The 11078-nt window shown below is 44.3% G+C and overlaps 1 protein-coding gene and 1 non-coding gene across 2 annotated transcripts; one reads left to right on the top strand and one right to left on the bottom strand.

Annotated features, from left to right (window-relative positions):
• Positions 1-174: 174 nt before the first annotated feature.
• On the top strand, positions 175-9795 carry LOC115598055. Its single transcript, XM_030447513.1, has 4 exons — positions 175-224; positions 1062-1637; positions 4709-4855; positions 9699-9795. Exons 1-4 carry the CDS (start codon positions 175-177, stop codon positions 9793-9795), a joined length of 870 nt encoding a protein of 289 aa, XP_030303373.1.
• Positions 1309-1381, bottom strand: TRNAT-UGU. Its single transcript has one exon. It is a non-coding gene; the product is annotated as a tRNA-Thr (tRNA).
• Positions 9796-11078: the final 1283 nt, after the last annotated feature.

The raw sequence follows: 11078 nt of genomic DNA, 5'->3' as shown, positions 1-11078 counted from the left end.
TGGTGAAACACATGTTTTGAACATTGATGAAATAAGAGAATCAGCTGACATATGAGGCCATTGCTCCCAGCCATGTGCCTCCATTAATGTCAGTGTTAGCTGTTTATGTAAGTTCTATTAAACCCAAGCAGCACCAGCCTCCTGATAGGAACTTTCCTTGCAAATCTTGCTATCATGTCCTTTTCTGATCTAAGTTGTTATGAAAGGCTGACTGACATTAACTGGTAAGATATGCCTGGGTATGACTGTTTAATAAATCCAAGTGCCTCCAGCTTTCAGGGCTTGCACTTTTTAATGCAATAGTATGAAATAGACATGTCAATGATTTCACCCGTTTTTTTTTCTTTTTGTCCCTTAGCTGAAATGCAGTGGAAAATGTATTTCCAGAGTAGTTCTCTAAAAAAAATCCCAATGTCATATTCTGAAAAAGAAGCATTTTTTTCAAAGCATGGGTCACTTGCAAGTTCCAGTGTGGGTGAGATTCTGACATTCCGGAGTGCACCTCTTGGCTGGCAGGTGTAGGCTAGGGGTGAGGGACGGGCTGCAGCTCCTCCTGGCCGGGACTTATCCCTGGGAGCAGGGAAGGGTTGGAGCCACACTCGAGGGGGGCAATGGTGGCAGCAGAGCTCCTTCCGAGGCAGAGCGCGCTGTGAATCATAGAATTAGCTGGGTTGGAAGGGACCTCAGAGATCAAGCCCAACCCCTGGTCCACTATCGCTGCAGTTACTAGACCATGGCACTGAGTGCCACATCCAGTCTCTTTTTAAATATCTCCAGGGATGGAGAATCCACTACTTCCCTGGGCAGCCCATTCCAATGCTTGATCACCCTCTCCGTAAAGAAATTCTTTCTAATGTCCAACCTAAACCTCTCCCGGCACAACTTAAGACCGTGCCCTCTTGTCTTGCTTGTGAAATTTATTTCATCGAGGAGCTGCAAAGAGCAGGACACAGCGGGGCCGCGTTATCCACGGTGGAAGCCGGGTAGGAAAAAACCCCTGATGTTCTTTTCCAGGGAAGCGCACGGCTGATCCAGTGCCTGGCTTAGATTCCTGCCCTTAGCAAGGAGGTATCCAAGGCGAACGGCGCCATTCAGCAGCTGCGGGGTCAGAGCTATCTCCTACCGCCACCCTCCGGACGAGCCGTTTCGGGAGGCCAGCAGGAGAACCCCGGGAGCGGGGTTCTCGGTCGGCGGGGAACGATCCACTCCGCGCTCCTTACGCCCCCGGCCCCGCCCCTCCGCGGCTGCGGAGTTCAGCTCTCGGTTGAAGCCCGGGGAAAGAAAACCGCGAGGCAAAAGTCAACGCGCAGGCCCCAGCGAGGATCGAACTCGCGACCCCTGGTTTACAAGACCAGTGCTCTAACCACTGAGCTATGGAGCCACCTACGAAGATTTTCCGCTACCGACAGCTCCTCTTCCCCTTCGGGCCGCCTTCCCTCTCGCCGCCTCTGCTTCAGCGAGCGGGGGGATCGCGACCGCCGCTCCCTCCCCTGGACGCGGGGCTCAGCGGCCCTCTTGCCGCTCTGTATAAGCGTGAGGCAGCGGGAAGCTCCCGGCGAGCGCCGTCGGGCACCGCGCGGCAGCCACAGGTTTGCCTGCTGCCCGCTGGGCCTCGGGCTGTTTTTCCGGCCTCGGAGGTAAAAATAACCCATCTCCCTGCACCGACGTGGTGGGCACCAGCCTCCTGCTGGTCGCCACTCTGCCTTACCCTCAGCTTTAGATCAAACAGAGGTGAAACTGTGGGAGCCTTACCTGTGTTTCTTCACCCCCCTGCAGCAGAGGGCCAGGTAGGCCCTGGGCCTGAGGCTGTGGGTCGGACGGCGTTTCATCTGCAACACCTCCTGCTCACAGCCAGGGCCCGGCCATTTCACAAACAAACAAACACACACACACACACGTTAGTACCATGGGAAAAGCTACCCATGGTGGGAAGCAGGTGAAAATCCAAAAATTCCAGGTGCAGCTCACTCACGTGTATGTCAGTGCCTGAGGGTAACAAAGGGGCTCTCCTGCCTTTTATCAAACTCTGGTTGCACCTGCTGCAAATTCAGAGTAAAGCTGCCATTGCAGTGAGAAGTACTTCAGTGCCAAATAGAGGCTTGTGAGAGGGGTGCTTCAGGGCCCACTGCTGTACCCTGTTCATCTGGCAGTGTGTCCTTCATGCTGTGAAGGAGGGAGCCATTGCATCCCATGGTGGGAGCAGATACAAGATTTTGGGAGGGAAGGCCATACAACATACGGTTCTTGGCAAAGTGAGTTTGAATGGAGAGAGTATAATCAGCTTGGTGTTGTGAATTTCAAGTTTTGTGAAATAGCCATCAGAGAAAACCAGGTTTAATTATCTTGCAAATAAACCACAGGTCTAGGTTGATAAGGATGCAAATAGCAAGAGAGGCATTGTATAGCCTTAGGTTTTCTTTTAATTTTTACCAAACAAGGAATTTTTTCTTCTCTTTGCATAAAAGAGCTGGACTGTCACATGCAGCTCTCTTCCATGAAAGTTTAGGTGAATGTGAAAAGGTAAACTGTGGAGAGAAACTTGAGAGACACTGCTATAGGGTAGTAAATGACCAGTTCTGCTGCACACTAGTCACATTCTAGAAAAAAGTAAAGCTCCTTGAAATGAGAAAAGACATAAAAAGTGGTATTAAGGAGTTAAAGACCTTTTATCCATCCCACACTCAATAAATCACAAACTAGGTCAACCTCCCCCCTCCCCTTTTTTTTTTTTGTTTCACCTTCTCTTTAAATAGATGTGATCTCTTTAGACAATTTAGACCAGTTCTGGTGAACTCTGTCTTCTTGTTTATGTAAGACACTAGAATCACTTTAAAATATCTGCTTTTGACCTCTAATGTGACAGCTGATAAATTCATGAAGCTTCACATTTCTTTGATGTATTTTTTTTTTTCATTTCCCTTTGAAGATAATGAATCTTCAGAGTTGGTGAAGCTCTTCTAAAGAGAGCTAAAATGTCTACGGTGATTGTTCTACTAATGCCTTGGGCTACTGAGATATTATAACTTGTTTTATACCTTTAAACTAGATAGAAGCAGAACTTACACTTTTCCTATTGTAAGACAAACCTACTTTCATCAGCCTAACAGAGCTGAGTAGCAGGATGAGATGTATTCTGAGAATAGAACAGTGCTGAAATATTTTTTTTTGTGGTATTATGGCTACCTGGCACTATTGTTTTTTTAACTTAGAGGCAAAGTTGGTAACTGCTGTGGTTGCCCTGCTTCCAGACTGCTACTGCTACCTGCTTAGAGCTCACTGCAGGGTAGGCTACACTTCAAATGCTGTGTAGCAGACAGCTTAGGTAGATTCTGTGCATGTGAGATTCAAGATGTGTGATGGAGCTGTGAAGCTGTAGCTTTTCTTTGTACTGGAAATAAGGGAATGAGACACTTAATAGGTGCAGTTCATCTCACCTGAAAGTTTACCTCTAAAATAAGTCATCTGAATGGCCTATAAGTGTTTGTTTCTCAGTTGACTGTGAAGGGAGTAGATTCTGAAAATGTCAGCAGCTGAGACACATCTTGCTGGGTGTGGCAGTTTTGTACTGAGGATATTCTACAGCTGAGACCCGGCTGGAAAGGGTCACAGCAGCTGTTTTATTTAACAAGCACAGAAGCACTGCATAGCTCCTGTCTGCAAGCTGCTAATGCTCATTGCCAGCTCATCCTCTCAGTGTTGTTTGCACGGGAATAAACTTTAGTTTAATTTAACACAATGCCCTTTTGCTTTAGATGTTTAAAGTAGAATAATTGTAGCTGCAAAATTCCTGTTAGAGGAACAAGAAAATTTTTAGGGACCTGATAAGATAAGTTGTATGTTTAAAGAAGGTTCAGAATATTTCTGCACCTAAACGCACAGATTTTGAAACTTAAGCATTTAGGCAATAAAATGCTTCTGCTTATTGCTGCTGAAAGCCACTAGGTGGAACTTAAGTACTGTGTTGAAAAAATGAAGAAACTGTTTTAACAGACTTAAAATGCTGTAAGGAGTGAATTTTTACCACACAGGGTCTTGCGCTGTATTTTGTTTTGTTTTTTACAAGCTACCTTTGAAGATGTGCTGGACATGTAAAGATCTATGTTTATTTGTGCACTGTAAAATTCCTGATGATTTGCAATAAGATTGAATTTGTGTTGTGTGTCCCCCTTATTACATCAGGGCTTTCCCAAGCATGCATTCTTTTAATCTGATTCAGTGAATTAATGCTGATAAAATCTGGGGGGCTAATAGCTGCCTAGTACAGTAAGTGAAAGCAAGCAGGCAGGCTGTCTCTTTGCAGAATGCCTTCCTGGTATAACACATTTGGCTTTTTCTTTCACATAGAAAAATTCTGTAGCTCTTACGGTAGGGAGGAATGCTGAAGGTTATTGGGAGCAGCATGCAGAAAAGTTTGTCCTTCCCGAGGAAAGCTATTAAGAAGCAAGATCTGAAAGATACATCCTAGACCTTCTCTACACCAAGGATAGATACCAAGTTAGAAAAGCGGGTGGCTAGTGTAAGAGTAGATATAATCTTGCATTCAGTCTGGATCATGGCTGTTTTTAAAAAGTTACTTAATTGTTCCTGATTAGCTCCCTGACTGTCCTTGACAGCCCCACTGAGCAAATATGTTTTTAACTATGTGTGGTGTATCAATTCACGGACTCAGTAGTTTTTCCAAACTGATTCAATCAATTTGACACCTCAGATGGGACCCTCTTTGTCTGGCTGTGGGACCTGCTGAGGAGAGCCCCCGTCTGTCGGATCTCTGGGCACCCCTGAGAGTTCTCGGGAAGACTCCTCTGCTCATTCAGATCACCTCAGGGACAGACAAGGACCAGCAGCAGCGGACCAGGTATCTTTAATTTGGAATGGGAATACCTATAAATTGTAAGGAGATGTCCCATGTGTGGTAAAGAGCCCTGGTGCTCGCCCTTCTGGGTGGTTCTTGAGAACCTGGGGAAGCTCTGACGGTGGGTGTCAGAGTGATTTTGGTTTTTGGGTGCTCCTAGCTGAAACAGCAGGAGTGATATGTGACATTACTATGATTTTGTCATCTGTTGCAGAAGTCCAGTACTGTTTTATTGTGTAAGGTTTATGTTAGATAACAGATACCTGATAAGGTTTGTTTTATGTGTGGATCTGTGGAGCTCATGTTATGTGACTAAGGATGAGTGAAAGAGACGTAAGGTTGCAAAGCGAGTTGCAGGGGGGGTCCTTCTAACTGTGGTTCCATCCCTCCCCAGGACAGTCAGACGGTGAAGGGACTGTAAAGTGTGTGAAATTAGTGAAAATCTATGTATGTTACCCCTTCCATCCCAGGAATGAATGTTGTCTGATCCATGATCTGAAGAATAGAAACCGTGAAAATGTTTCACTGGCAACTGGGTTTCACTTGCCCTAAGTAAACTTTGGTGTAATTGGGACCATCAGTGGTCAAAGCCCAAAGTTGTAAATTTTTTTTGTGGTTTTGGAGGTGAATAAAGTGAGTGTGTGTTACATGGGGATTATAGTTGTGACCTACTTTATGAGATCCTTTGGAGGCAGTGCAAAAAAGAGAAACTGCATGGTTGTAGAATTTACTGATGACAACTGTTGTCACTGGGATTGTGGTTATTTTGTTCTAGAAAAGTAGGACCAACTCTGTTTGGAGTACCTAAATGCAAATTTGGTGTGGACCATCATCTGTTGCTTTCTTCAGCAACAGTTATGCAGTTGTGGGTATCCTCAGCTCCCCCTCCCCGCTGCGAGGGGAGTGGCCAACCAGAGGAAATGGATTTGAGGAGACAAGCACTCAAAGTGGAGAGACAGCTTGTTTATGTGCATGTCCCTTTTACAGCATCAGAAAGTTTAAGAAGGGGAACAGAAGTATGCATAAGATGGTATTATCATGGTTAGAAAATGCAGCTTTGGAGCTGTAAATTTGTGAGATAAAGCAGGGACCTATGAAGGCCCTGGGAAGGAGTCAATGTGCTTGGTGTAAACAGAGAGGGCACTGGAAGAGTGAGTGTCCAGAAAGAAGAGGAAAGGAAAGCTACAGGCCCACATGAAGGGGGATTGATGGGGACCTATGGGGGGGTCTGCCCTAGTGAATCTGAAAGCTAGGAGACCAAGAAAAAGAAGTAGAATTTTCTATAGATAGAGAAGCTACATTTTCTGTTTTAAATCGAGCACTAACATCAATGGGAAACTGGTCAAAGTGATAAGGTGTATTTTAAAACCTCTTGAATTCTAATTGGGCAAATTATTAGGAATATACAGATTTTTACTTACTGAATGTGAGTCAGAGTACAACTCTCCTATTTTCCCAGTTAAAAGCCAGATGGGAGTTATAGGATAATATAGCATCTGAGAGGTATTAACAAAATTACTGAGGATCTATACTGGTTGCCAACCCTTATACTCTCTTAAGTAAATAAGTCCTGAATTGCTTGGTTTACCATACTGGACCTAAAGGACATGCTCTTTTTCTTACCTCTAAGCCTGGATAGACAATTACTGTTTGCCTTTGAATGGGAAAACTCAGAGTCTGGAAGGAAGACACAGCTCATACAGACTGTGCTTCCCCAAGGATTTAAGGATAGCCCCACTCTTTGGAAGTAAACTGGCCAAGGATCTGGAATAGTGGGAATGCCCATCTGGAAGTGGGGTGGTATTGCAGTATGTAGTTGATCTACCAGTAGCCACTGAAACTAAAAATCACAGAATCAGCCAGGTTGCAAAAGACCTCTGAGATCATCAAGTCCAACCCTTAATTCACTACCACTGTGGTTACCAGACCATGGCACTGAGTGCCACATTAATCTCTTCTTAAGAACCTCCAGGGATACAGAATCCACCACCTCCCTGGGCAGCCCATTTCAATGCCTGATCACCCTCTCTGTAAAGAATTTCTTCCTAATATCCCCCTGGTAGAGCTTAAATCCATGTCCTCTTGTCTTACTGGTAGCTGCCTGGGAGAAGAGACCAAGCCGCCCTGGCTACACCCTCCTTTCAGGGAGTTGTAGAGAGTGATGAGGTCTCCCCTGAGCCTTCTCTTCTCCAGACTAAACACCCCCAGCTCCCTCAGCCCTTCCTCATAGGACTTGTGCTGGTGTCCCTTCACCAAATATTAAAGGTAAGCTCTAAGGACTGATAACCAGATTTGGGGTCCCTGTGGTAATATCATCAGACAGGATGATGCAAAAATTGTTCAACAAATCATCAAAATCCTGGGAATATATTGGCAACTCCATAATCCGTATAACCCACGATCAAGCTGCCAAGTTGAGGAATAATCTGATCAAATTGCAAATTGTAAAATTAGGCCAAGAAGCTAACCTGTCCTGGCCCCAGTCGTTAACTTTGGCACGCTTGAGGATAAGAACCAAACGCGGAGCTAAGGAAGGGCTAAGGAACATAGTGCCACACACCCCCTCAAGCACCGCGTCAGGCTGGATCAGTGGCCAGGAAGGAGCCCACTGAGCTGAGGCAATTACAGTGATGTCCGCAGCGCTATCGAGAATACCCCGTGAGAGAAGCCGTGTCTTTAGGCAGTGGTGCAATTTACATTACAACAGCGGCCTCCGGTGGTATAATTGTTGCGTCCAGGATATCTGAGGCATTCCAGTGGACCCAAAACTGCCTTCTCCCCAGCTTTCAAAGGTAGTTCTCGGCAGGCAAGCCCTAAAGTATATGAGTTGGGCAATCTTTTCACTTGCTGGTACAATACAAGTACAATCTCATGTGTTCCATATGATCTTACATTCAAATGCTAACAGAAGCGAACCAAAGGAATGACTCTTCAGACAACTGGTTCCTGAATTATCCCTAGAAATTCTCTTATACTACAGTATTTGTTTTCCTAGGCCCTTTTTCCCAGATTGCCATCCAATTCCTTGCCGAGTTCAGTTTCACTGTTTTTTTGCAGGATTCAGTTCTTTGTTGCACAAACTAGCTCCTGTCCTTGGGCTGCAGCAGCATGAAATAAATAGCAGCAACCCTTTTCTCTAGAGATGTGTTGTGTCTCCTAACAGGCTGTGGTGGCTTACCTACCTTTACTGTCCTCTCATCTGATTTTCTGTGTCCTGGGGACAGCCTAGTGTACCTGTGATTGTCTCAGCAGAAATACTGACCAGCAAAACTGGCTTGCTTGTCTTTCTTTGTGAACCCCTGTGACAAAGGACTTGCATCCCAGCTCCCATCTTTTTATGAAATGGGGTGTTCTGTAGGGTTTAACTGCTTGGCAGGTTCCATACTGTTGGTTATGTTTCTTAAAGAAACTCTGTAGTAACCCAAATGTAGTAAACCCTGAGTTTAATGTATTAATTTTAATTGGCAAGTGGATTACTTTGTCTTGTACAAATACAAGGGGGTTTTGAGTAAAATGTTATTAAAATGAGGGGAACACTTACTGCTGAGGTTGGGTGGCTTTTGGCCTGATTCTTGGCACATTAGAAATTGAAAGATCCCATTATGTGGTTGAGGCCTGGCTTCTCTTCTGCATGTAAAGCTTTAAAATAGCTCCTGCTTGATTACACCTGAGGAAATATCCTGTTGTTCTGCAGTTTTGACCTAGTCAATCCTTTAAAAATACATTGTTCTTCAAATAATACATGAATGATCATCTTGTCCCTGAAACATTGCAAAATATGAGCAAGATCTAGATAAAAAATCAACAAAAATATCTTGCTATGGTTTTCCTCTTATAAATTATACTTATAAATTACCATTTGTGACTGTGGCTGGATAAAGTGCTGTGGAGGCTGTTCCTAGGTTTGAGCTTGTGCAGTGCTTGCACTCCTACTCCATCCTGGCATGGAACGCTGGCATCCTGGTGTGTACCTTTCCCCTTGGCTGAAACTCTGCTTTGCCTAGAAAAGACATACAGCAGATAAAATGACCTTTCAAATTTACTTTGGTACTTTGGTTTTGGACAAACATTCATTATCACGTGCAAAAAAACTTCTTGCCTTTTTAACAACATTTTGTGCAGCTCTGAAGATGAGCTAGGGATGGACATGCCTATGAAAATTCAGTTCCCTTTTTTCTTCAGAAAGGTGACATAGCACACAAGGGAAATGTAAAATTTGTCTTAATACACACATCTTTATTTGCTCATAAGCCAGCTCATGTAATGGGTGTTTGTGTTGACCATGACCAAGGTTTGAGCATTAGTTTTTTAGTTTTGAGCTTCTGTGGAGAAGCCATCATTATTGTCAAGTCATACTCCAGAATAAAGGTTCTATTTCTGCCTCATTGTGCTCTCCTGTTGTGGAACACGCTACAGGTTTTGTTTTGTTTGTTTTTTTAAGATAACATGCATCTGATGTATTTTCCTTAATGTGAGGGATCCAAGCAGAAGAGATTTTGTCTTCCCATGCTTTATGATTTTATCTTCCTGAAACAAGAAAGGAGTAATAGGATTTTATTTGCTTCAGAGTTATTTATTTGAAGATCATATCAGTTATTTCTCATCCAGACCAAATCTAGAAGCTATTTATTATAAAAGTGTTTATGACTGTGGTTTACAGGGTAGCTTGTGGTCCTTGGGATCTTTGAAAAACCAGGGTGAAGTGGCAGCAAGTGAAAGATGTTTTCATGACAATTGTGTAGTTTGAGAAAGAGGTAGAATATTTCTTCTTTCCTGCCCTGGATTAAAGATAAATTGTGTCTATTTATGTTACTATCAAAATTATCTTCTTGTCAAAAACATTTAGGAGGCCTGATTCTAAGATGAAGTACAGTGTTCCTCAAAGTACAGAAAAGGACTTGCCCACGCCTGGCTTTTGCCTTGAAGACAGAGATATTCCATGAGTCCAGGTGGGGAGGGACAGAGTGAAATCGCACAGTGCTTCATCTCTCTGGGGCAGCAGGAGAGCTTTCCCTCCTAGAGCTCCCAGAAGGACTGGCTGTCTTTGGGCAGATGGGTGAAGAAAGTGCTTAACATCCACATCTCACAGTGCTCTGGAGCAGTGAAGCTGTGTGCTCTGTCCTCTGGCCAGGTGTTCTTTTCACCCCCTGAACGGTGTTGAGCCCATCCAGCACTCACTGCAGACGGACTGCCTGTCAGCTATGCCAGCTGCCCAAAAGAGACAGTATTTTGTGCTGCTGTCACCCAGCTTTTTGTCCTTGCGTGTCCCCTGAGGAGGTCCACAAAGCAGAAAAAAGCTGTGTCGTGGACACGGCAGTAAATCGAAAAAAATTGTCTCTTGAATCAGCTAAATTACATCCAAACTGGCGTGAGATGGCGCCATTTGCTCTGTTTACACCCTTCAGAAGATACTGTTATTTTTAACTACAGACTCCTCCTTTGATATGATAACAGCCACCTTGAGCTAACAGGACTGACAAGATAAAATGCTCCTGATACAAAGTTGCCAGACAGGTATAGCAAATTGGTGCCGAATATTAAGGAATTTTGGAATGCCTGAATACCAAATAGAAGGCCAGCAGTTTGCAGTCTCTGGCAATGACTGATGAAAGGCAGAAATTTTTAGCCGTAAAATCAGAGGAAAAAGGAGAAAATTCAGTGGCACTGGTGGGGTTCTGCTTCCAGTTAAATGTGGAGGGCTGCCTGCATAATTTGAGAGACCTGAGAGCCTGTGAAGAGGCAGGATCTCACGCTGCAAAGCAAGGCTGAAGATAGCATCGAGGCACAGCCTGCTGCCAGAAAAGATAGTAAGGAATTTGGAGGACATTGCTCTGAACAAAGGGACTATGTATTCTATCAACTCTTGGCTTTACCCAGGATGTTCTATTGTGGGAAAGTGCTGTAAGCAACGTCTGTAGCTAGCAAGACCATGGTCTTTGTTTATTGTATCTTGCTTTTAAAACAATCTGCCTTATTGTGATACCGTAACACCATGTTTATTCTGCACTATCAAGAACACTGCTGATGAATAAAGTCAAACATATTACCACCAAGTATATGTCTAGCCTGGCCTCAAACTTTTTTCTCCTCTCTAATTTTTTCCTCACTGCTTTAGCAAGTGAGGAACTTGCTTGAACTACTCCCTCCCACTTCCTTCAACATCATTGGCTTCAATGAGACAGCGACTGCTTGGCAATTCTCTGGGGAGGGTTCACCTGGAGGGTGA

This window comes from Calypte anna, chromosome 3 (genome assembly GCF_003957555.1).
Source record: "Calypte anna isolate BGI_N300 chromosome 3, bCalAnn1_v1.p, whole genome shotgun sequence".
NCBI lineage: Eukaryota > Metazoa > Chordata > Aves > Apodiformes > Trochilidae > Calypte > Calypte anna.
This window is presented reverse-complemented; position numbering and strand designations above follow the sequence as displayed.